The sequence below is a fragment of the Coregonus clupeaformis genome, chromosome 12, assembly GCF_020615455.1.
Source record: "Coregonus clupeaformis isolate EN_2021a chromosome 12, ASM2061545v1, whole genome shotgun sequence".
Lineage (NCBI taxonomy): Eukaryota > Metazoa > Chordata > Actinopteri > Salmoniformes > Salmonidae > Coregonus > Coregonus clupeaformis.
In genome coordinates this window covers 53,532,841-53,559,865 of record NC_059203.1, presented here as the reverse complement: position 1 = coordinate 53,559,865, position 27,025 = coordinate 53,532,841, and the positions used below count along the sequence as shown (strand labels likewise).

The 27,025-nt window shown below is 42.4% G+C and overlaps 1 protein-coding gene across 1 annotated transcript in view; it reads right to left on the bottom strand.

Moving 5' to 3' along the window:
• Positions 1-26,420, bottom strand: part of LOC121578544 (protein Wnt-4a-like) — a 32,254-nt gene extending 5,834 nt beyond the window's left edge. Inside the window, exons 1-2 of the mRNA XM_041892911.1 lie at positions 25,675-26,420; positions 5,304-5,385 (exon numbers count right to left, since the gene is read on the bottom strand). Of these exons, the coding sequence (XP_041748845.1) occupies positions 5,304-5,385; positions 25,675-25,751 (159 nt within the window). The 5' untranslated portion in view covers positions 25,752-26,420. The remainder of the gene's footprint in view (positions 1-5,303; positions 5,386-25,674) is intronic.
• Positions 26,421-27,025: the final 605 nt, after the last annotated feature.

Genomic DNA, 27,025 nt, shown 5'->3' with positions numbered 1-27,025 from the left:
TGATCAATGGAGATAATTTTTGGGCCACCAAGCCAAAACTTTGGCAGTGATATAATTTTAATTGTGATGGTGAGTAAAAAAAACAGTTTGATTTCACCTCATTTTAACATTCTGTCATAAAGAGAACAAGTTCAACTTCATAGAAAACATGTTTTCCATCTCAAGAGGGGAAAAAAAGACTAAGTGTCTCTCTACAGCTTAATGAAATGATGAAAATAATCTAGTGCTCAAGATCAGGCACTAGGCTGTTTTTTAAAATGATTTTATTTGTGTTTTTATCGATTTAACCCCAAAACAATACATTCTACAACGCTCCACAATATATCAACGTGTAGGTCTAGGTCTTGTGCTGCCAGTGAGGGGTATTATACAGTGGATGTTTCTTTTGAAATAAATCTTTAAAAAGGAATAGTTTTACCATATTAAAACAAGAGTTCAGTTCACATAACAGGATTGACCTTAAAATGAGGGACAGACGTAAATGGATCACTAATCACATGAAATAAATAATAATATTCAGGAATAACTTAGTCAAAGCAACAAAATAACTAGGGCTTTACAATGATGGTGGAAACTTAGAGTATTTTGGGGGGTTATTGGGTTAAAATCTTCCTAGAAGTCAAAGAGGGTGCACGGAAGGACATGGTAAAATGCTGAATTTTGGCACTTTAGCAAGTCTTTATTAATATTGAAAATCAGATTTATTGAATTCTCCACGTGGTCTATATAAAAGGGCACTTCATTTAATATAACAGGCTTTTAAAATAAATGTGTGCCTAATTTCTACTTAACGCAAAAGGCACTCAATTCGTGGAACGACCCAGTACACATTAAGTTCTGCCGTTGGACATTGGTTACAATGTTCTCCTCAAGTTCGTTTGTTTATTTTGCATGGAGTCACTCACTACATGACCGATAATGTATCATGTTTGTAGTCATTTGTGTAGTCATTTAAATGTATTTAAATGCATGTTAGCGCTTTTGGTATGTGTCAAGTACAAATAAAAATGCATTTTGACCAAATGTATTGTAGCGGCGGCAGCCTATTAGAATACTTGGAGGCGTGGCTTGTTTGTGGCGTGGCCTCCCATGAGATGGATTGTCACGCCAGTTAATCAGTTATGTTGTGTTCTATGGTTAAAGTTTAAGGTTGTACACTGCCAGTTCTGGTTCTGTAGTCTTAAAGAGCCTATTAAAGTCTCATTATTAATACAGTCACTGTTTTGTTACAATATGGTATGGCCAGTTTTTTGTATTTGCCATACATTTTACTTACATGTGAAAATATATTCTAAAATACGTTCCTTAATGTATTTCAGAATGTCTTTTGAAAAGCATTTTCTGATTCATTTAACATATATTGTGAGATACATTTTACATAAATGTATATATACAGTTGAAGTCGGAAGTTTACATACACTTAGGTTGGAGTCATTAAAACTAGTTTTTCAACCACTCCACAAATTTCTTGTTAACAAACTATAGTTTTGGCAATTGGTTAGGACATCTACTTTGTGCATGACACAAGTAATCTTTCCAACAATTGTTTACAGACAGATTATTTAATTTATAATTCACTGTATCACAATTCCAGTGGATCAGAAGTTTATATACACTAAGTTGACTGTGCCTTTAAACAGCTTGGAAAATTCCATAAAATTATGTCATGGCTTTAGAAGCTTCTGATAGGCTAATTGACATCATTTTAGTCAATTGGAGGTGTACCTGTGGATGTATTTCAAGGCCTACTTTCAAACTCAGTGCCTCTTTGCTTGACATCATGGGAAAATCAAAAGAAATCAGCCAAGACCTCATAAAAATAATTGTAGACCTCCACAAGTCTGGTTCATCCTTGGGAGCAATTTCCAAATGCCTGAAGGTACCACATTCATCTGTACAAACAATAGTACACAAGTATAAACACCATGGGACCACGCAGCCGTCATACCGCTCAGGAAGGAGACGCGTTCTGTCTCCTAGAGATGAATGTAATCCTTCTACCCCCCCTTACCCCACCCCAAAAAACAAAAAACAAAAAAACATATTGTAAAGTGGTTATCCCACTGGCTATAAGGTGAATGCACCAATTTGTAAGTCGCTCTGGATAAGAGCGTCTGCTAAATGACGTAAATGTAATGTACTTTGGTGCGAAAAGTGCAAATCAATCCCAGAACAACAGCAAAGGACCTTGTGAAGATGCTGGAGGAAACAGGTACAAAAGTATCTATATCCACAGTAAAACGAGTCCTATATCGACATAACCTGAAAGGCCGCTCAGCAAGGAAGAAGCCACTGCTCCAAAACCACCATAAAAAAGCCAGACTACGGTTTGCAACTGCACATGGGGACAAAGATCGTACTTTTAGGAAAAATGTCCTCTGGTCTGATGAAACAAAAATATAACTGTTTGACCATAATGACCATCGTTATGTTTGGAGGAAAAAGGGGAATGCTTGCAAGCCGAAGAACACCATCCCAACCGTGAAGCACGGGGGTGGCAGCATCATGCTGTGGGGGTGCTTTGCTGCAGGAGGGACTGGTGCACTTCACAAATAGATGGCATCATGAGGAAGGAAAATTATGTGGATATATTGAAGAGACATCTCAAGACATCAGTCAGGAAGTTAAAGCTTGGTCGCAAATGGGTCTTCCAAATGGACAATGACCCCAAGCATACTTCCAAAGTTGTGGCAAAATGGCTTAAGGACAACAAAGTCAAGGTATTGGAGAGGGCATCACAAAGCCCTGACCTCAATCCTATAGAAAATGTGTGGGCAGAACTGAAAAAGCGTGTGCGAGCAAGGAGGCCTACAAACCTGACTCAGTTACACCAGCTCTGTCAGGAGGAATGGGCCAAAATTCACCCAACTTATTGTGGGAAGCTTGTGGAAGGCTACCCGAAACGTCTGACCCAAGTTAAACAATTTAAAGGCAATGCTACCAAATACTAATTGAGTGTATGTAAACTTCTGACCCACTGGGAATGTAATTAAATAAATAAAGCTGAAATAAATCATTCTCTCTACTATTATTATGACATTTCACATTCTTAAAATAAAGTGGTGATCCTAACTGACCTAAGACAGGGAATTTTTACTAGGATTAAATGTCAGGAATTGTGAAAAACGGAACTTAAATGTATTTGGCTAAGGTGTATGTAAACTTCCGACTTCAACTGTACATTCCTTAATACAGTGGCTTGCGAAAGTATTCACCCCCCTTGGGATTTTTCCTACATTGTTGCCTTTCAACCTGGAATTAAAATGGATTTTTGGGGGGTTTGTATCATTTGATTTACACAACATGCCTACCCATTTGAAGATGCAAAATATTTTTTATTGTGAAATAAACAAGAAATAAGACAAAAAAACAGAAAACTTGAGCGTGCATAACTATTCATCCCTCCAAAGTCAATACTTTGTAGAGACACCTTTTGCAGCAATTACAGCTGAAAGTCTCCCGGGGTATTTCTCTATAAGCTTGGCACATCTAGCCACTGGGATTTTTGCCCATTCTTCAAGGCAAAAATGCTCCAGCTCCTTCAAGTTGGATGGGTTCCGCTGGTGTACAGCAATCTTTAAGTCATACCACAGATTCTCAATTGGATTGAGGTCTGGGCTTTGACTAGGCCATTCCAAGACATTTAAATGTTTACCCTTAAACATTTTACATTTTAGTCATTTAGCAGACGCTCTTATCCAGAGCGACCTACAGTTAGTGAGTGCATACATTTTCATACATTTTCCTATTTTCAACCACTCGAGTGTTGCTTTAGCAGTATGCTTAGGGTCATTCTCCTGCTGGAAGGTGAACCTCCGTCCCAGTCTCAAATCTCTGGAAGACTGAAACAGGTTTACCTCAAGAATTTCCCTGTATTTAGCACCATCCATCATTCCTTCAATTCTGACCAGTTTCCTAGTCCCTGCCGATGAAAAACATCCCCACAGCATGATGCTGCCACCACCATGCTTCACTGTGGGGATGGTGTTCTTGGGGTGATGAGGTGTTGGGTTTGCACCAGACATAGCGTTTTCCTTGATGGCCAAAAAGCTCAATTTTAGTCTCATCTGACCAGAGTACCTTCCTCCATATGTTTGGGAAGTCTCCCACATGCCTTTTGGTGAACACCAAATGTGTTTGCTTATTTTTTTCTTTAAGCAATGGCTTTTTTCTGGCCACTCTTCTGTATAGCCCAGCTCTGTGGAGTGTACGGCTTAAAGTGGTCCTATGGACAGATACTCCAATCTCCGCTGTGGATCTTTGCAGCTCCTTCAGGGTTTTCTTTGGTCTCTTTGTTGCCTCTCTGATTAATGCCCTCCTTGTCTGGTCCTTGAGTTTTGGTGGGCGGCCCTCTCTTGGCAGGTTTGTTGTGGTGCCATATTCTTTCCATTTTCTAATAATGGATTTAATGGTGCTCCGTGGGATGTTCAAAGTTTCAGATATTTTTTTATAACCCAACCCTGATCTGTACTTCTCCACAACTTTGTCCCTGACCTGTTTGGAGATCTCCTTGGTCTTCATGGTGCCGCTTGCTTGGTGGTGCCCCTTGCTTAGGGGTGTTGCAGACTCTGGGGCTTTTCAGAACAGGTGTATATATACTGAGATCATGTGACAGATCATGTGACACTTAGATTGCACACAGGTGGACGTTATTTAACAATTATGTGACTTCTGAAGGTAATCGGTTGCACCAGATCTTATTTAGGGGCTTCATAGCAAAGGGGGTGAATACATATCCATGCACCACTTTTCCGTTATTAATTTTTTTGAATTTTTTGAAACAAGTTATTTTTTTCATTTCACTTCACCAATTTGGACTATTTTGTGTAAGTCCATTACATGAAAACCAAATAAAAATCCATTTAAATTACAGGTTGTAATGCAACAAAATAGGAAAAACGCCAAGGGGGATGAATACCTTTGCAAGGCACTCTATATTTTGGAATGCATTTAAAATGTATTAAATAAAAATACATTATCTGGCCAATTTTTAATATTTCACATGTATCCAAAAGAAAGTCTCTAAAAATACATTTTTCCATATGGCTGGTTAGAATAATGATAATTATATTACAGATCTGCCCCTGTTTAGAGAAATTATCATAAGATTACAGATCCGCCCCTTTTTAGAAGAATGATCATAGCATTACAGATCTATACCTGGTTCAAGGGAAATGACTATGGCTTGTATCTTGAATTTAAAGACTTGGACATAACTTTTATAACTTATGTACCATCCTGTCATACCCTGCCAACCTTGAAACCTGAAAATATTGCCAATGTTTGTCATGGTAGATGTGTACCTGTTTATGGATGAGTCCTCGCAGGCGTTCACACGTCTCCTCATCACTGATACTGCCCACGGACGACAGCTTAGCCAGGTACCTGACAGAGACACAGAGGGGGGGGGTTAATATCAAATATGCAATTAGACAGATAACAACACAATGACCCCTCCAATAATGTTGATGAGATGAAAGTGACAGACACAGATGCCTCAGTATGGGCTCGGTGCGGGTTTAGTTCTACAGCCTAATAGTGAGAAGTTTGGCAGTGAGAGTTGGGCTCCCATGACGTTGTGGGAACGTTTTGGTCATCATGTTGAGAAGAAGGAAAGAGTTTTATCATCTAAACCACCTCCAGGACACACAGGTCACTCCTCACCCCATCAGTCACATATCTCTTTGGCTAAAAGCACCTTACAGAAATAGGCCCATCTCATACGCTCATCACAGACATACTCTACACCAGAACTTCCCATGGAGGGGCTGTCTGGGTCTTGTCTGTGGCCCTCCCTCACCTCTCTCTCCTTCCCTCTCTCCCTTCCTTCCTCTCTCTCTTAATCTGTCCCTCACCTCCCTCTCCTCCCTCCCTCTCTCTCTGTCCTTCTCTCTCTCTCTCTCTCTCTCTCTCTCTCTCTCTCTCTCTCTCTCTCTCAATTAAATTTTCAATTTAAGGGCTTTATTGGCATGGGAAACATATGTTAACATTGCCAAAGCAGGTGAAGTAGATAGTAAACATTACACTCAGAAGTTCCAAAAGAATAAAGACATTTCAAATGTCATATTATGTATATATACAGTGTTGTAACAATGTGCAAATAGTTAAAGTACAAATGGGAAAATAAATAAACATAAATATGGGTTGTATTTACAATGGTGTTTGTTCTTCACTGGTTGCCCTTTTCTTGTGGCAACAGGTCACAAATATTGCTGCTGTGATGGCACACTGTGGTATTTCACCCAGTAGATAAGGGAGTTTATCAAAATTGGGTTTGTTTTCGAATTCTTTGTGGATCTCTGTAATCTGAGGGAATATGTGTCTCTAATATGGTCATACATTTGGCAGGAGGTTAGGAAGTGCAGCTCAGTTTCCACCTCATTTTGTGGGCAGTGTGCACATAGCCTGTCTTCTCTTGAGAGCCAGGTCTGCCTACGGCGGCCTTTCTCAATAGCAAGGCTATGCTCACTGAGTCTGTACAGTCAAAGCTTTCCTTAAGTTTGGGTCAGTCACAGTGGTCAGTTATTCTGCCACTGTGTACTCTCTGTTTAGAGCCAAATGAGAGACCTGAGCCCTAGGACCATACGTCGGGACTACCGGCCGTGGTGACTCCTTGCTGTCCCCAGTCCGCCTGGCCTTGCTGCTATTCCAGTTTCAACTGTTCTGCCTGCGGTTATGGAACCCCTACCTGTCCCAGACCTGCTGTTTTCAACTCTTAATGATCGGCTATGAAAAGCCAACTGAGATTTATTCCTGATTATTATTTGACCATGCTTGTCACTTATGAACATTTTTGAACATCTTGGCATGGTTCTGTTATAATCTCCACCCGGCACAGCCAGAAGAGGACTGGCCACCCCTCATAGCCTGGTTCCTCTCTAGGTTTCTTCCTAGGCTTTCGCCTTTCTAGGGAGTTTTTCCTAGCCACCGTGCTTCTACACCTGCATTACTAGCTGTTTGGGGTTTTAGGCTGGGTTTCTGTACAGCACTTCGAGATATTAGCTGATGTAAGAAGGGCTATATAAAATAAAATTGAAAATTGATTGAAATAGCATTCTAGTTTGCTGTGTTTTTTTGTTAATTCTTTCCAATGTGTCAAGTAATTCTCTTTTTGTTTTCTCATGATTTGGTTGGGTCTAATTGTGTTGTTGTTGTTGTCCTGGGGCTCTGTGGGGTCTGTTTATGTTTGTGAACAGAGCCCCAGGACCAGCTTACATTGACATTTTAATCATTTAGCAGACGCTCTTATCCAGAGCGACTTACAGGAGCAATTAGGGTTAAGTGCCTTGCTCAAGGGCACATCGACAGATTTTTCACCTAGTCGGCTCGGGGATTAGAACCAGCGACCTTTCGCTCTTACTTAGGGGACTTCTCAAAGTGAATCTCTCTGTAGGTGATGGCTTTGTTATGAAAGGTTTGGGAATCGCTTTCTTTTAAGTGGTTATAGAATTTAACGGCTCTTTTCTGGATTTTGATCATTAGCGGGTATCGGCATAATTCTGCTCTGCATGCATTATTTGGGGTTTTTCGTTGTACACGGAGGATATTTTTGCAGAATTCTCAATTTGGTGTTTGTCCCATTTTGTGAATTCTTGGTTGGTGAGCGGACCCCAGACCCCACAACCATAAAGGGCAATGGGTTCTATAACTGATTCAAGTATTTTTAGCCAGATCCTAATTGGTATGTCAAATTGTATGTTCCTTTTGATCTCTCTCTCTCTCTCTCTCTCTCTCTCTCTCTCTCTCTCTCTCTTTCACAGGCACCTCCTCTCCTCCATGCAGATAACCCCCAATATCCCTTTCTCTCTCAATCTCAGTCTCTCTCTTTCTCTCTCACGGTCATCTCCTCTCCACTCAACGGTCAGATAAACTTGACCGTGACCACTCGACCTCATCCTCCCCCCGACAGTCTTGTCTATACAGCAGGGGGACTTCACTATCAGACCACTGCTGCCGTTCTCCCTCAGTCTGTCTGAATGCTTGTCTGACAACAACAATCAATCACTTTTTATTAATGAAATGGTACAGGCTCAGTTCATAACCAACTGTCTTCACCAACAGAGAAGATGGTAAATGCTAAACAAATGTCTCAACTTATACTGTATAATCTGAACATATACTGTATAATCTGAACATATACTGTATAATCTGAACATATACTGTATAATCTTGCTTCTCTTTTCTGTTCTTTCACGCACCTCAAAATAATGGATGCATTATTCTCTTTCTTTTAAATTTTCAGTTAACCCTCCCATTGTCCTAGGGTCAAAATGACCCGCCACTGTGTTGAACCAACTTTATTTAATTTTTATATTTTTGGGATCATTTGTGAGAAGGAGGCAGTGAGACTTTAAAGAAAGTATCACTGCCTCCTTCTCACAAATGATCCCCAAAATATAAAAATTAAATAAAGTTGGTTCAACACAGTGGCGGGTCATTTTGACCCTAGGACAACGGGAGGGTTAATAATTATCCTTCCTCAATTTGTACATACCCATCTTCCCCTCAATAAAATACATTGAAGTTCAAATACAGCTATACAAGAAAAAGACCTACAACCTTGAGCTGTGTGCTCTGTCTGTTTGGGTACACAGTCTCCACACATCCAGCTGTGATACTCAGTGTGATAAAGTCACCTTGAGACTATCAGGCCTCTTCTGAACACTGGAGAACCACTGTCTGTCTGCACTGCAGCTGGTGAGGCTCAGCATCTCTCCTATCACATAAACCTGTCCCCCTCAGCATTCAATACCCCTGCACACACACAGGCACGCACACACATGCACGCAGACACACACATGCACGCACACACACACATGCACGCATGGACACGCACACACACACTAACACACACACAGAGATGAAAGTACTCATAAAGCACCAGTTGCTGTTGCTGGCATGCCACTGGCCCAGCCCTGACCCTGGAAACATTTAATAAACATTGGAGAAAGCACATGGGAAGGACAGATAAGCTCTACGCAGGTGTGGCTCTGTCTATGTGTTTGTGAGACGCTACCGCATGGGAAAAGACTAGCCCAGACATTTGGGGAGTGTGTGTTGGTGTGTGTTAGTGTGTGTGTGTGTGTGTGTGTGTGTGTGTGTGTGTGTATTCAGTCCTTCCATCTTTATCTCTTTATTTGGCTGTGTACCCTCTGTTTCCACTCGTTCCCCTTGCTCTCATTCTTCTTCCTCTCTCTCCCCCACACTCACACCATCTCTCTCTCTCCCCCTCTTTCTCTCTCACTCTCTCTCACTCTCTATCTCTCTCTCTCTCTCTCTCTGTCTCTCTCTGTCTCTCTCTCTCTCTCTCTCTCTCTCTCCTTCTCTACCTCCACTAATTTCTTTATTTCATGTATTTTAAATTCCCAATATTTATTGCTCTCCCTCCTGTGCTAATTCTCTCTCTCTTACCCCCTCTCTCTTACCCCCTCTCTCACGCTCTCTCTCTCTCTGAGAGGTATAGTCAGAGGGTTCATGGGTGCATTCCACCTGGCTACTGTGTGTTTGTGTTGCATTGCGCATCGCAGCCCTTACAACACTGCTGGCTCCAACAGGCTTAGCCCAACGCAACTTATCATGCAACCACTCCACTACAGCCCTACCGCAGAAACAGAAACAGAGACAGACATTAACCACTGCAGTTCTACATTGAGAGAGAGAGAGAGAGAGAGAGAGAGAGAGAGAGAGAGAGAGAGAGAGAGAGAGAGAGAGAGAGAGAGAGAGAGAGAGAGAGAGAGAGAGAGAGAGAGAGAGAGAGAGAGAGAGAGAGAGAGAGAGAGAGAGAGAGAGAGAGAGAGAGAGAGAGAGAGAGAGAGAGAGAGAGAGAGAGAGAGAGAGAGAGAGAGAGAGAGAGAGAGAGAGAGAGAGAGAGAGAGAGAGAGAGAGAGAGAGAGAGAGAGAGAGAGAGAGAGAGAGAGAAAAAGAGAGAAAGAGAGGTTATCTGGTCTGTAGAGGAAGGGTGGTGAGGGTGAAGTGGAGACTGAGAGATAGATAGGAGAGAGAAAGCCCCCCTGGCTAAACAAGTCTGATGCTCTAAAGATGCCACGCTGTACACCATATCTGAGGTAGATAGGTCTGTATCTGAGCTCTGGCTGTATCAACTACCCCTTCCTCTGAGGACAGATCAAACCCCAGATGTATCTCTACTTACACAGAGGAGGACGTCACAGAGACCAGCCCTCACACACTCTTACAGACACCTCTCTCTGTCTCTGTTTCTCCCAGGGTATTTATATCAGTTGATTAAACTTGCACTGCTTACCTTTCCTCTGCTGAGTACACAGGAGAGGTAAACAGGTGGAGGTATATATAGGAGCTTAGGGAGCTCCTCACAGAAATTAATACATAGTAACAGATGCTGTTTATCTGTGTTCACTGCAATATTCAGCTATAGTTTTATCCTATAGTAACTTATCATTGCTTCACGGTGCATGTAATGTAAGTAAAATGTTTTTTTTCTGACCACACAGCTAGTGGAGGACAAAGTTTAGCCAGCCAACAGGACAACCACAGACATTCCGGAAGCATGATTGGGAAAGTAAGTGGAAAGGTTTGTGGCAAGGCACGCGCACATACTCAAACACACACAAACAGCAGTGAGGGGTCTGTAGAGATTACCAGTCCCAGATTGCAATCTTTGGATTCCTGCATGATGTGGTATGCCCCAGCACATTGATGAACCCCTCACCTAGATATATGGCCATATAAAATAGAGCAAATCATTAGTACCTACGGTGCTGCACCACGGCTGGCTACCAACCTCTGTGTGTGTGTGTGTGTGTGTGTGTTTTTCGTGGGTTGAGTTAATATGCATTTCCATGATCGGAAAAGAAAACGGACAATAAATGATTATTCTTGTCTAGAGAAACTCCAAGCCCCATGTATATACCAGCAGCATGGATGACTCTGTACCACCACTTTCTGAGCTAGTATGATATGATGACCTTGGATAACCTCTGCTGGACTGGAGTCAGATCAGCAAACACAGCTGCAGTACCCAGTTTGGCCTGCAGAGGGCAGCCTGATCTCAGTCTCCTCTCAGGAGTCTCCCCTGAGGCACAGCCCAAGGCCCAGACCATCAACAGCCAGACAGAAAAAGTTGATCCTTTCAGGTTTCAAGCAAGAAGCTTAGGCTGCTCTTAGACATAGACAACATCACATAATTTCATGGCAGCCATGTTAGTGCCTTCCAGGCAATGTTCTTAAAGGACTCTGACAAAAACAAACTCACGGTCTGCACTCGAAAGCAAATGTGTTACATCAGAAAACTATGTCAACATTTTACAGAAAGGGGCAAAGATACATTTGACAAGCAGTAATTTAGAGCCTGATTGTCAGTAGAGAAAATGGGTGCGTCTCAATAGTGTAGTGTTTCTTTCTCCTAATCTCCTTTCTTCCATTTGCAGTGAAATTAAAGAACTGGTTCTGGTTGGCTTCTTTCATGTTGGTTTCACTTTTCTTTTGTTATCAGATCAGTGTAAATTTAGACTATTGAGATGTACTCCATAGGAGTCTATGGGAATCTGTGCAGCTGTTGTGGCTACAGTATATTACAATACTGTACAAATTAAATATACAGCAAGGACATATTTCAAGAGTAATTGAAATTACCATGATAACAATATCAGCAATATGATGCAGATGAGGAGGAAAATGTAAAGGAAATGAAAGAGGAGGAGGAGAAGGAGATAGGAGTGTGATGCTGTTTACCGTTTACTTTTTTGCAGCTATATATTCATTTTGAAGGGGGATTGCCCATTCTTGCTTTGACTATTTATCTTGAACTGTTCTTGGATTGGATTGTGACTTCCTTATTAACATTGGACATTGAGACTTTGGTTAGGATTATATATGAACTTTATTGTTTATTTTGATTGAAATCTAATTGGTTACAATTTACTAATCTTTGCTCACGTCATATTAATGTGTCTGCTTTGCTTATGTTGCTCTCATATTGACACAGTATTTCTTTGAACTTTAAAATGGTAACTTAGTTTGTGATCCAAGCTGATTGTTGCTGGAGAAGTGTATAAAGAATATGGAAAGGGAAGAGGAAGACAAGGTGGATGAGGAGGTTAGTAGAGGGAGGAGAGGAGAAAGAGGGGGGGAGGGAGGGAAAAGAGGGAGAGGAGATAGTTGGATAGATGCAAAGGAGACGGGCTGAGCTGAGGAGAGGAGATAAGGAGGAGGAAAAGAAGAGAGGCGAGAGGAGGTGGAGGAATGAGGAGTGAGACAGAGGAGGAGAGAGAGGAAAGAGGAAGTTCTTCCAGTCAGAACATAAACTGTCTCAGCCCAGTAGTCGGGTCAAACCAACAAACAGCAACACTCACTCAGACTGACCCTACAAATGAACTCTAACCCTAACACCTGAACCCTGGCCTTCACTCTCAGCTGCTGATGTTTGTATACACAGTCTGACTCAAGCTAAACCCAGACCCCATTATGGCCCCTGTAGAGCAGGGAAATTGTGTACAGTGGGGTCCGGAATTATTGACACCCTTGATATAGATGAGCAAAAATGACTGTATCAAATAAATAATTCAAATACTGAGGTATATTACGTGGGGGAAAAATGGGGAAATGATATTATTTTATACTAATACAATTGCTCAGAGAAATATACACTGCTCAAAAAAATAAAGGGAACACTTAAACAACACAATGTAACTCCAAGTCAATCACACTTCTGTGAAATCAAACTGTCCACTTAGGAAGCAACACTGATTGACAATACATTTCACATGCTGTTGTGCAAATGGAATAGACAACAGGTGGAAATTATAGGCAATTAGCAAGACACCCCCAATAAAGGACAGGTTTTGCAGGTGGTGACCACAGACACTTCTCAGTTCCTATGCTTCCTGGCTGATGTTTTAGTCACTTTTGAATGCTGGCGGTGCTTTCACTCTAGTGGTAGCATGAGACGGAGTCTACAACCCACACAAGTGGCTCAGGTAGTGCAGCACATCCAGGATGGCACATCAATGCGAGCTGTGGCAAGAAGGTTTGCTGTGTCTGTCAGCGTAGTGTCCAGAGCATGGAGGCGCTACCAGGAGACAGGCCAGTACATCAGGAGACGTGGAGGAGGCTGTAGGAGGGCAACAACCCAGCAGCAGGACCGCTACCTCCGCCTTTGTGCAAGGAGGAGCAGGAGGAGCACTGCCAGAGCCCTGCAAAATGATCTCCAGCAGGCCACAAATGTGCATGTGTCTGCTCAAACGGTCAGAAACAGACTCCATGAGGGTGGTAAGAGGGCCCGACGTCCACAGGTGGGGGTTGTGCTTACAGCCCAACACCGTGCAGGACGTTTGGCATTTGCCAGAGAACACCAACATTGGCAAATTCGCCACTGGCGCCCTGTGCTCTTCACAGATGAAAGCAGGTTCACACTGAGCACATGTGACAGACGTGACAGAGTCTGGAGATGCCGTGGAGAATGTTCTGCTGCCTGCAACATCCTCCAGCATGACCGGTTTGGCGGTGGGTCAGTCATGGTGTGGGGTGGCATTTCTTTGGGGGGCTGCACAGCACTCCATGTGCTCGCCAGAGTTAGCCTGACTGCCATTAGGTACCGAGATGAGATCCTCAGACCCCTTGTGAGACCATATGCTGGTGCGGTTGGCCCTTGGTTCGTCCTAATGCAAGACAATGCTAGACCTCATGTGGCTGGAGTGTGTCAGCTGTTCCTGCAAGAGGAAGGCTTTGATGCACATCTGGGACATCATGTCTCGCTCCATCCACCAACGCCACGTTGCACCACAGACTGTCCAGGAGTTGGCGGATGCTTTAGTCCAGGTCTGGGAGGAGATCCCTCAGGAGACCATCCGCCACCTCATCAGGAGCATGCCCAGGCGTTGTAGGGAGGTCATACGGGCACGTGGAGGCCACACACACTACTGAGCCTCATTTTGACTTGTTTTAAGGACATTACATTAAAGTTGGATCAGCCTGTTGTGTGGTTTTCCACATAAATTTTGAGGGTGACTCCAAATCCAGACCTCCATGGGTTGATAAATTTGATTTCCATTGATAATTTTTGTGTGATTTTGTTGTCAGCACATTCAACTATGTAAAGAAAAAAGTATTTAATAAGATTATTTCATTCATTCAGATCTAGGATGTGTTATTTTAGTGTTCCCTTAATTTTTTTAGCAGTGTATTTTGTTTAACAACTAATAACTTATTTTCTCTAATTATTGACACTCCTTTTTCAGGACATTTTAATAGCTCATCTTGCGAGGATAACGGCACTGAGCCGTTTTCTAAAATGTTTTATGAATTGGGCAACACATTGGGAGGGATCTTAGACCATTCCTCCATACAGAATCCTTCCAGATCCTTGATATCCTTAACGGGTTTCGAGTCTGGAGACTGAGACAGTCATTGCAAAATGTTGATTTTGTGGCGAATTAACCATTTCTTTGTGGATTTTGATGTGTGCTTGGGTTATTGTCTTGCGGCCAAGTTGCAGTGTCCTGGCAGAGGCATGCTCTGACCAGCTGGCAAGTGTCTTTACTGACATCTTCAACCTCTCTCTGACCCAGTCTGTAATACCTACATGTTTCAAGCAAACCACAATAGTCCCTGTGTCCAAGAATGCCAAGGTAACCTGTCTAAATGACTACCGCCCCGTAGCACTTACATCTGTAGCCATGAAGTGTTTTGAAAGGTTTGTAATGGTTGACATCAACACCATCATTACATAAACCCTAGACCAACTCCAATTTGCATACCGCCCCAAAAGGAACACCTACGTGAGAATGCTGTTCATTGACTACTGCTCAGTGTTCAACACCATAGTGCCTCCAAGCTCACCACTAAGCTAAGAACCCTGGGACTGAACATCTCCCTCTGCAACTGGATCCTGGACTTGAGGGTAGTCAACAACACATCTGCCATGCTGACCCTCAACACAGGGTTCCCTCAGGGGTGCGTGCTCAGTCGTGGGTGAACTCCCTGTTTCCCCGACGACATCGTGGCCGCACACGACTCCAACACCGTCATTAAGTTTGCCGATGACACGATGGTAGTAGGCCTGAACACCAACAATGATGAGGCAGCCTATAGGGAGAAGGTCAGAGACCTGGCAGTGTGGTGCCAGGATGACAACCTCGTCGTCAACGTAACTCGGCCACTCAGGAACATTCACTGTCTTCTTGGTAACCAACTCCAGTGTAGATTTGGCCTTGTGGTTTAGGTTATTGTACTGCTGAAAAGTGAATTAATCTCCCAGTGTCTGGTCGAAAGCAGACTGAACCAGGTTTTCCTCTATGAGTTTTGCCTGTACTTAGCTCCATTCTGTTTATTTTTTGTCCTGAAAAACTCCTTAATGATTACAAGCATACCCATAACATTATGCAGCCACCACTATGCTTGAAAATATGGAGAGTGGTACTCAGCAATTTGTTGTATTGGATTTGTCCCCGGGACCACCCATACGTAAAAATGTATGCACACATGACTGTAAGTCGCTTTGGATAAAAGCGTCTGCTAAATGGCATATTATTATATTATTATTATAACACTTTGTATTCAGGACAAAAAGTGAATTGCTTTGCCACATTTTTTGCAGTATTACTTTAGTGCCTTGTTGTAAACAGGATGCATGTTTTGGAATATTTTGTATTATGTACAGGCTTCCTTCTTTTCACTCTGTCAATTAGGTTAGTATTGTGGAGTTACTACAATGTTGTTGTTGATCCATCCTCAGTTTTCTCCTATGACAGCTATTCAACTCTGAGTCAAGAAGGACGCCTGTATTTTTGTAGTGACTGGGTGTATTGATACAACATCCAAAGTGTAATTAATAACTTCACCATGCTCAAAGAGATATTCAATGTCTGCTTATTGAATTTTTTTTAACCTATCTATCAATAGGTGCCCTTTTTGCGAGGCATTGGAAAACCTCCCTGGTCTTTGTGGTTGAATCTGTGTTTGAAATTCACTGCTCAACTGAGGGACCTTACATATAACTGTATGTGTGGGGTACAGATGAGGTAGTGAAGATATTTATAATAAGGGTTACATGGAGAAAATCGGACCTCTCTGAAATGAAAATAGATGGCCCTCCCTTTAGCAAAATATATTTTACCTAAACCCTCCCTGAACGCTTAAAACAAAAAGTGACCCTCCCCTATACCCAAAATAATAATTAAAACAAAGTGGATATCAGAGAACATGTCTGCCATTTACCCTCACTTCTTGGACAGACCAGAGTCTTAGATATGCAGTTTTAGAAATAGTTATTAGTCCAGTAAGCATTACATGTCAACGCGGGAATTTTTTATAGTGCACAAGGATGCGGGCCAGAAGGTTGTGGGATCACAGACAACCATGGTCAAGAATAGGCGTAGAAAGATCTCTTTTATAGTAAAAGTATTGCATGAATCTATCATCCTATTTGCAGGTCCGAGAAAAAATTGCCTTTTATAAACATTTCATGCAATTATACGTCATTTTACATATTAGCGGAATATTTTTTAAATACCACACAAATTACTGAAATTACAGGCTAAGAATGGACAGAGCGATAGGCCTGTGTTCATCTTATCATATTTATCCAATGCCAAGTCAGTGTGTTTTTTTGCAATGAAACTGTCCCTGTTGCAATGAAACTGTCCCAAATAATTAAATCTGAGACGCCATTAGGAATCTGAGCATGGTACTTTCAAAAGTTAGGCCTACCTTTCCACCCCAGACAGAGTAGGCCTACTGACGCAGAAAAATGTAAGCTTTCACTGCTGGCTACTCTTCTACCGTGGCTTAACCCAACGAGAGAAGGTCACAAGTGTTTCGCTAAAAGCTGTCTGGGTTTAAACATCTTCTATTGTACAGAAAGTGAAAAGCTTAATCAATTGATAGTGACATAATTAGATTACTTCCCAAGCAAAGTCAGCCTCTGAATGTCAAAGAAACTAAACAATGATAACCCCATATGCATCAGTCACGTCTTTCCCGGGTATTTTACAGCTTGTTTCTAGCATAAAGCATCACGGACCAAAGCGCTGTTATAGCCTAGACCAATTTATATAATTTTATCCGTTTTATTTTCTCCAAAATCTTAAGCTAACAAGGGGTAGGTCTGTGCTTTTTGCCAATTTCTTTAATAAAAGGTAGGCCTATAGTATACCCTCTCATACCCCCTCAATTCGAGTCTTGGTTTTAAAGGAAAACTCCACTCAAAAGCTATCTTTTGGTGTTTGTTTCATTAGTCCATTGTTGATATAGTCCTAAAATGTTTTGCATGTCAGCAATCAAGTTTTCTAGATACGTAACTTTCAAAATACAGAAATCTGGCCCGTATTATGCATTTTGCATCATATGATGCGTTTGCATCATAAAATGCAAAATGCATCAAACGGGCCAGATTTCTTGAAAACTTGACTCCTGACATGCAAAACTTTTTGGGACTACAGTGCCTTCGGAAAGTATTCAGACCTCTTGACTTTTTCCAAATTTTGTTACGTTACAGCCTTCTTCTAAAATTGATGAAATAAAAAAAGGTCCTCATCAATCTACACACAATACCCCATAATGACAAAGCGAAAACAGTTTTTTAGAAACTTTTGCCAATTTCTTAAAAATGCAAAACAGAAATACCTTATTTACATAAGTATTCAGACCCTTCACTATGAGACTCGAAATTGAGTTCAGGTGCATTCTGTTTCCATTGATCATCCTTGAGATGTTTCTACAACTTGATTGGAGTCCACCTGTGGTGAATTCAACTGATTGGACATGATTTGGAAAGGCACACACCTGTCTATATAAGGTCCCACAGTTGACAGTGTATGTCAGAGCAAAAGCCAAGCCTGAACTTGAAGGACTTGCCCGTAGAGCTCCGAGACAGGATTGTGTTGAGGCACAGATCTGGGGAAGTGTACCAATACATTTCTGCAGCATTGAAGGTCCCCAAGAACACAGTGGCCTCCATCATTCTTACATGGAAGAAGTTTGGAATCACCAAGACTCTTTCTAGAGCTGGCCGCCCGGCCAAACTGAGCAATCGGGGGAGAAGGGCCTTGGTCAGGGAGGTGACCAAGAACCCGATGGTCACGCTGACAGAGCTCCAGAGTTCCTCTGTGGAGATGGGAGAACATTCCGGAAGGACAACCATCTCTGCAGCACTCCACCAATCAGGCCTTCATGCTAGAGTAGCAAGACGGAAGCCACTCCTCGGTAAAAGGCACATGAAAGCCCGCTTGGAGTTTGCCAAAAGTCACTTAAAGACTCTCAGACCATGAGAAACAAGATTCTCTGGTCTGATGAAACCAAGATTGAACTCTTTGGCCTGAATGCCAAGCATCACGTCTGGCGGAAACCTGGCACCATCCCTACGGTGAAGCATGGTGGTGTAAGCATCATGCTGTGGGGATGTTTTTCAGCGGCAGGGACTGGGAGACTTGTCAGGATCGAGGGAAAGATGAACGGAGCAAAGTACAGCGATACCCTTGATGAAAACCTGCTCCAGAGCGCTCAGGACCTCAGACTGGGGCGAAGGTTCACCTTCCAACAGGACAACGACCCTAAGCACACAGCCAAGACAACACAGGAATGGCTTTGGGACAAGTCTCTGGGATGTCCTTAAGTGGCCCAGCCAGAGCCCAGACATGAACCGGATCAAACATCTCTGGAGAGACCTGAAAATAGCTGTGCAGCAATGCTCCCCATCCAACCTGACAGAGCTTGAGAGGATCTGCAGAGAAGAATGGGAGAAACTCCCCAAATACAGGTGTGCTAAGCTTGTAGCGTCATACCCAAGAAGACTCAAGGCTGTAATCGCTGCCAAAGGTGCTTTAACAAAGTACTGAGTAAAGGGTCTGAATACTTATGTAAATGTGATATATTTTTTTTTTTATACATTTGGAACAAAAATCAAAAAAATCAAAAATCCTGGTTTTGCTTTGTCATTGTGGGGTATTGTGTGTAGATTGATGACGGAAAAAAACACACAATTTCATCCATCTTAGAATAAGGCTGTAACATAACAAAATGTGGAGAAAGTCAAGGGGTCTGAATACTTTCCGAATGCACTGTATATCAGCAATGGACTAATGAAACAAATACCAAAAGATAGTTTTGAGGTGGAGTTTTCCTTTAACTTAACAGTCTTTCATTGACACGGAGGTAGACTATTTAAAGAGTGCATGGTGGGTGGAGGAATTGATTGACAAATCTATGGATATAGCATCCTATAGCCTAATGTTGTCTGTCAAACAGGTAGGCCTACCTCTTATTTCTTAAATAGGAAGAAATAGGCTCCAACACAAAGCCCCCTTGTTGTTAGTAAAGTCTAATTAAAATGAAGACTGTTGAAATGAGTTATGCCTACTCTAATTTGCCTACTTTCAGCACCATAAGCTGTCCATTTCCGATTGATTGTGGCACGGCTGCTCCTTCAAGTTTCAGCACCACAATGTAAGTTATTCGAATCTGTCTTATTGTGAGGTCAATAACTCTGATAAATACATCATGGGCAGGCTTATAGTAGAAGCAAGCTATCGAAGTTGACCTCCGGTCCTCCTTCTCATCTTCGCGCTCTCCTTCTCAAACTGAAAAGAACATAGGCTATAGGCTAGTCCACGTGCAAGATTAGGCCTAATCAAAAATTGTTTTCAGAATAAACCTTTGACTCTTCTCCTGAAATGCTACTGTAGCCCCACACAGCACAGCCATTGGTTAAGCAGCACACAAAAACGTTTAAGATCAGCAAGAGCAGAGCAGGTTGGGGCTCAGGGTTGGAATATCAATTGCAGTGTGTATTGCAGCCTAGTTTTATTTATACAATCCTATCAGCTATCTTAGAAATATAACTTTGCTCTGTGCTTCTCTGAGCATGCACTTCGTAGCTATGGATAATTTTTTTGAGACCACACTAAATAGCCTATAGTAGCAATTGATATTGCACGCCCAGCGGAAAATCAGAGATGAGGGGCGGCATCGGGCACACATCTATATATAGCATAATAATCAACTAATTCTAAAACACTGTGAAATATTGAAATTTCATCAATTACAAATTACATGACCCTCCCCTGGACTAGATTTAAAAAATACTAAACCCTCCCATTGACTGAAATTGAAAAAGCATGACCCTCCCCCAGGTAACGATTCTGTACATTTTTATCCGTCCCTAATCACTGCATTATTTTTGTTTGTCCAAATTGGAGTTTGTCTTTGACAGAATCGGCAATTTATGACTTAGGAGTCATTTGTTCTATTCTATTCTTCTCCCGGAAGACAGAACTCTATTCTAGTTCAGCATTGGATGCATGTTGAGATCCACGATCCTCTTACTTAAACCATACAGAGCGAGCAGGAGGGTGGCGACAGTCTATTGTTTAAGTCCCTATCTAAATTTGTGACCAATCATGCTTAAAATAGCTCTCATGCATTTTACCATACACACCATGTGCCAAGCTAGCCCCTTACTGCAAATCTGTATGATGCATGATGCATACAGGCACACACAAGCAAGTACGCAAGCACAGACAAGCACACAGACAGACAGACAGACAGACAGACAGACACGTACACGCGTAGAAAGAGAGACGAAGAAAGAAAGCATGCAAAAGAGGGCAAGAATTACACTAATTGCTAATGAGGGCTGGGGTTTGGTGGTCTAATGTGCAGCCAGGTCACCCATGATACAAGTCAGTATTCGACGTCCATCCATGTCTGAGGACGTCTGGAGATTATGTGGAAACCGGCCACTAGGGGCAACAGTGAGCGCTCTTACCTTCGAGTAGGTTTCAGTTTTGCTTGGGCATTGTGGATGGCAATGGCCAAGGGGCGCAAGCATCTGCATCTGCCTCTGATTCCAAAGGTTGCAAGTTCAAATCCAGTTATAGTTTTAAGCTTATCCCAAACCTTAACGCTTACCTTAACCATTCGGAGTCAATGCCTAACCTTAACATTTCGGAGTTAATACCTGAACTTAACCTTAAACACTTTGAAATTTGACATTTGAAAGAACTTCGAAATTTGATTTTTGAGAAACATGGATGAATGTCTAATTCTGACGTGAGACTGCGAGAGCTAGTTGCTAATGTGTGTGTGTGTGTGTGTGTGTGTGTGTGTGTGTGTGTGCTTGCGTGTATGTGTATGTGTTATCGATGGGGTCATGGTGTTGGCAGTCTGTTATTTTTAGGGTGAAATGAGCTCTAGTGGAGACAGCAGCAGAGCAGGCACCAGACAACACATTAAAATACACTCAAAAACTCACTTACACACGCATTTTGACACAAACACACACACACACACAACCACAGAGAGAGAGAAGAGGCAATACAAGCGACCTCCCACCTGGTGCGTTAATCCTCTGGTCCCAACAGGTCAAGACCACTGTGTGTGTTTCATCAGACATCCACCTTTCGCCATTTCCTTTTCTATTATTTTCCCTCCTCTTCTCTCTCTCTCTCTCTCTCTCTCTCTCTCTCTCTCTCTGTCTTTCTCCCTCTCTCTCTCTCTCTCTCTTTCTCCCTCTCTCTCTCTCTCTCTCTCTCTGTCTTTCTCCCTCTCTCTCTCTCTCTCTCTCTGTCTTCTCTCTCTCTCTCTCTCTCTCTCTCTCTCTCTCTCTCTCTCTCTCTCTCTCTCTCTCTCTCATTTTCTTCTTCTCTCTCTGTCTCACTCTCTCTCATTTTCTCCTTCTCTCTCTCTCTGTCTCTCTCTCTCTCTCATTTTCTTCTTCTCTTTCTCTCTCTCTCTCATTTTCTTCTTCTCTCTCTCTCTCTCTCTTCTCCTCCCTCCTTTGTTTTTTAGTCATTGCAGTTGTGCTTTTCCTCTGGTATTATTAGGGCTCTATGTTAGCCTGTGTTAGCCGTAGTGTAGTAGTGTGAGCGGCAGGGTGTCTGGGGACAGGATGCTGACAGGAGGACATGAATGTGACAACATGACTACAGTTTCATCACCACTTCGTCACCGCTGATATTTGTGTTTGCAGTGTGTGGGGGGTTTGTGTGCGGTGTGTGTGTGTGTGTGCAGTGCAAGGCGCCACAGTGTAGCGCAACGCCAAGGTCCCTGCTTTCTCTGGTTACTCTACAGCTGCCATCTCTTTATCGCCTGCCTGACACACTGACCATGCCCTTATAGTCTATTTAACACACACACACCAATACTGCTCAAAGCTGCCACTGCTCACAGATTTGAAACCCTGGGCAGACAAGCTAGAGAATCCTGAACAGTTTTGTCATTTGACAGAGCTAATATTGGTGGTGCAAAGTAAAATAAAAACATATTTTTTTTATCATGACAGACTAAGTTCAATATTTATTACTTTGAATGTATAAGTAGGCCTATCGATATATCAGCTTTAACAGACAACCATATATTCTCATATTTATTTATGACAGCATATAATTTCAAATACATTTATAAAACATTAGCAGGTTCATGGTCCGCATGGTTCAATCATCACTGACGTTGGTCCTCAAAGGCTAATGCCCTTTACTCAGTTAATATGTAGCTAGGCCTATTCCTTAAAACTAGCAGATCCTGTCAAGCAATTGTCTATGAAAACACTGTATGGGTGTTAAAAAACAATTATTCAACGGGCTTGACGTTTCAAATGCGATGAGCAATCTAAAACAAATAGGCGAGGATTCTGATATTCTCCCCAGGGCCAATCAATTCACGGGGTTTATGCTGAGTAAATAAATGAAACTGAAGCAACAAACACATGTAGGCCGAACCCCTGCTTTCCCTTTGACAAATGCCAGAATTCTGTCAGTTAGGCTATTTAATGAAGCGTCTAATCCCCCCCCTTCGAGCCGCGCGCAGGTGCATCGGGGAAATCGCTCGCGCCATAGGATAGGAGAAAGAGCAGGAGAGGAGGGCGAAAAGGTGTTGAAGGACAAACTAATGAACAGTAGTAGTCTACTGCAGGCCAGTCAGCCCCGATTCTAGAGAGGCCTTAGGAGTATGACTCAGCGCTCAGTACCCGATGAGTGGTTTAGAGAGGGAAACCGAAATTCACACGGGATATTAGGCAATAAGAAAATGATTTAGGCCAAAAACAAATAGTTCGCCCAACAGTGCTTGATCGAACTGGGAATAGCATCATCGCTTATCCAAAATTCGATAGATCATTTTAAACATTCATGAGATTTGGCAAGCATATTATAGCCTAAACAAAATGTATCCTAATTTGGAATCAGCTGATTTTCTCTTTTTAAATTTTTTATTTTTTTTGCCATGGTGCTATGTTGTTTTAAAGAGCCAAAAAAGCATGCAATTACGGTATAGGCTACCTATCCAAAAATATTTTTCGGTTTATCTTCCATCAGCTGACAATGTTCAATAGAATGACAATGTTAGAATAGCCTATATTGCAAATCATTGGCTGTCACCCGTGATGAAATGAATCAGCATATCTAAAAACAGAAGCACTACTTGGAAATCATGATGACATTAGTCCAGTTATGCATTAGACCATTATGCATTAGACCATTATGCATTTTGCCATAGCACTATACAGCTGATTCAAATAATCAACTAATCATCAAGCTTTGATAATTTAAATCAGCTGTGTAGTGTTAGTGCAAAAAACAAAACGTGCACCCCTTGGGGTCCCGAGGACCGAGTTTGGTAAAAGCTGCATTAGACCATTCTATGATCTATCATCTGCATGTGGCTACAGGCCTTTTAGATTTCAGCAAAGAACAAAACGAGTGTTTAAAAGATAATTCAAATCACCAAGAGAAAAAAATGATGCTTCAGCCGAAACAATTTGTAGATAAATAGGCCTATGCGGTGAGCCATTACAAGTTTAACAAAAAACGAAATGAATCTGGAAGTCTACTACAAAAACATGGTAACATAATCTAAATCGACCATTTTATCGAAAACATCTGTTTTTCGTTAAATAATGGCTAAATACGATGCTCTTATTCAACGAACCTGCATACCAGACATTGATACGAATATAACTATTTGGAAAATAATAATTCCAGCATTATGCTCAGTAGCTCGATATAATCTATGCGATCATATTCGATTCATTCATTAGATATATCTATGGATAGCTTTGTGTGAATACAGATCCATAAAGTTATATGCCCATGATATCGACGCCAAAATTAGACGATTACCTTCGAATTGAAAAACTCTAATAAAATCTATAGATTAATGAACATATTGTCCATATACTCTCAAAATGTACTTGACCTACACAAATATTTGCAATATAGGCTAGGCCTATACACAGGCTTTTTAAAAACACTTATCTTCAGTGAATTTTCACATGATCTGACCTATAGAGAATTTTCCTCCGCAGTATTTTTTCGGAGAACCTGTTTACCCTCTCGTCTACTTGTGCTGCTCCCAGCTGACAGGTCTCCTATACCGGTGCCGGGAGAATGGAGAGGGGGTTGAGGCTGCTTGGTTCAGGGCTGAGGGGGAGAAGTGCACATGCTCCGGGTCGATCCCTCAGACAGAATAATCATATTTAGCAGACTAGCAGAGAGGGTTTTCGCTACGCGTGGAACATGCCTGCACACGCCCGCGTTGCGTTCTGCTCTCTCGCCACACCTTGAGTCCAAAAACACGAGCTGCCATCAAACCCTATAGCACAATTAATAATCCACTATCTATGTTTAATATAATAACACAGGTTCAATGTATGTATAATTTGAAGACATTGTAATGAATTTGGCTACTAAATGCACTCATCAATGTATTAGCAATTTATCAATGCATAATGCAAGATTGAATCGTGGCTTAGTCTATATAAACTCTAATAATCATAATCATTTGATAAGGCTATCCTCCTGTCCACAGAGCCCATTTCTGTCAACATATACGACATGATATTCACCAGTTGTACGATACAAACACTAATCATTGAAATAAAAATGCTAGTCACACGGTCTTTTAAACGTAAAAAATAAGGACAGTAAAACACAGATTTGTTGCTTAGCTCTCTCTCTCTCGCTCTCCCTTGAGGTATGCAGACCCACCTAACCACCTCCCACCTCTGAGAGCAAGCACGCACTTGCGACCGAACAGCGAGGCTCGTGCAGCAGGGAGAAACGGGCAATAATGTACAATGTGCCCATAGTGGAGTTAGTCTAGCCCTAGTCACTTACTCGGTGTAGGCTACCCTATACATTGCAGGTCCCAGGGGACTGAGACTGAAAACGAATGGTGTTTTTACACTGACAAATAGCCTATAATGGAGTTGGGCCTTGCACACTCAGATGCACTAACACTGGCTACTTCATCGAGGTAACAGGCAAAGTGAGAGATTATTTTTATTTGACTGACAGGTGCAGAAGACCAATTATAATATTGGTATAACATTGTTAGCCTATAGCCTAACCGTCGAGTGGATGAGTGGAGTGGTCGGATTAACAACGACAGGGCATTGAGCTTTGACCCTACCGACACACAGAGATCACAGAGACAGAGATCACAGAGACAAGGACAGAAACAGGGGCAGCGTTTATGATAATGACAGGAACAGGTGAAATGTGAGAAAAATAGGTTTGGGATGTTTGAAGAGAGATGGAGGAAGATATTTTGGGAAGAGGGGAGAGAGTAGAGAAAGTGCAGACTGGCCAGGTTTAGGGATGGGATGTGGAGGCGAGTGAGAGGAGATGGGCAGAGAGTGGATGGAGGCAGAGAGGGGAAGATGCAAAGAGGTGAGAGAGAGAGTTGGAGTCCGTAAACTTAACTTACAGCCAGTTACTGGCGTTGGCCGAGAGCAGCGCGAGGAAGAGCATCAGCAGGGACCGTAAAACATATTCCGCGGTCATCGCGAACGCTACCAGGAGAGAAAGATCCCAAAGAGAGTTGAAATAATCCACACAAGGTATGGCAAGGATCTCTGCTACGCGCTCCCAGGGGAAGGGACGAGAGGTGGCGGCGGTGGTCTCGTGAATTACCGGAGATACGTAGGACCCCGTTAAATACAGTTAATCCATCATCACACATCCACAGAGATCAACCGGAGAGGCGTGAGACTCGCAGCTGTGTCACCCGGTCCGTTCGTCTCCTGCTCTCTCTCCACACAGAGAGAGAGGAAAAGATGGGAGGATAGGGAAAAGAGAGGATGCTAAAAATACACTGAAATCGTTTTTTCTGTGTCACGGCGCCAAACTCGGGAAAGCTGGAACTGAATTGGACCCTTCTTATTTCACGTGTTTACTCTCGTTCCTGTTTTCGCGTTAACACCACCGGGCGCGCAATGAGAGGGGCACTAAAAACCTTAACGACTTCTTCCCGAGTTGGAGTTTTAATCCCTCAGGTGCTCTCGAGACGCTCCTCGATTGCGGTGTTATTGCTGCTGTAGTCCATTCCAACCGATGGGCTTTGGTTCTCTCCACGTTGTCACACACACATTCACGTAGAAACACACGCTTTACACAATATTTCACACACACAGCCTGTCACTGTGCGTTAACTCTGTGGATGGCACTGCGAGGGGAGAGAGGGTGAAAGCTGACTTTAGTGGAGGGGCGGCGCAAGGCTGAGGGGAGGTATGGGAGTGAGTTTGGAGATGAAGGCGGGTTTAGTGCGTTATGAAGGTATAGTGTATCTCTCTCTCTCTCTCTCTCTCTCTCTCTCTCTCTCTCTCTCTCTCTTGTGTGTATTCTGTGCCGTTTTAGAGCTCTCCCGGGAGGATGCAATAGCGCAGCCATTCACACACACACACACACACACACACACACACACACACACACACACACACACACACACACACACACACACACACACACACACACACTTCTTGGCAAAGTCTTGCTCAACCCTGTCCCATGCCAAATATTCTGTGGTCAGAAGGCTATTTAAAGCCTCACTGAAAATCACTGCATTTTAGACTGGTGTAATAATGGTGATAATGGTACAAATAGTAAGCCTGAAAGGTATAATACTACCATGACTACTACTACTATAAGGCCTACTGCTACTGCTACTACTATTAATAATATTAATACAAATATGAATAATACAAATAATAATAGGGCATTGTTTAATAGGCCTAATGATGTAGCCTAACTCGTGTTCATCACAGCAATGTCCAGAACCC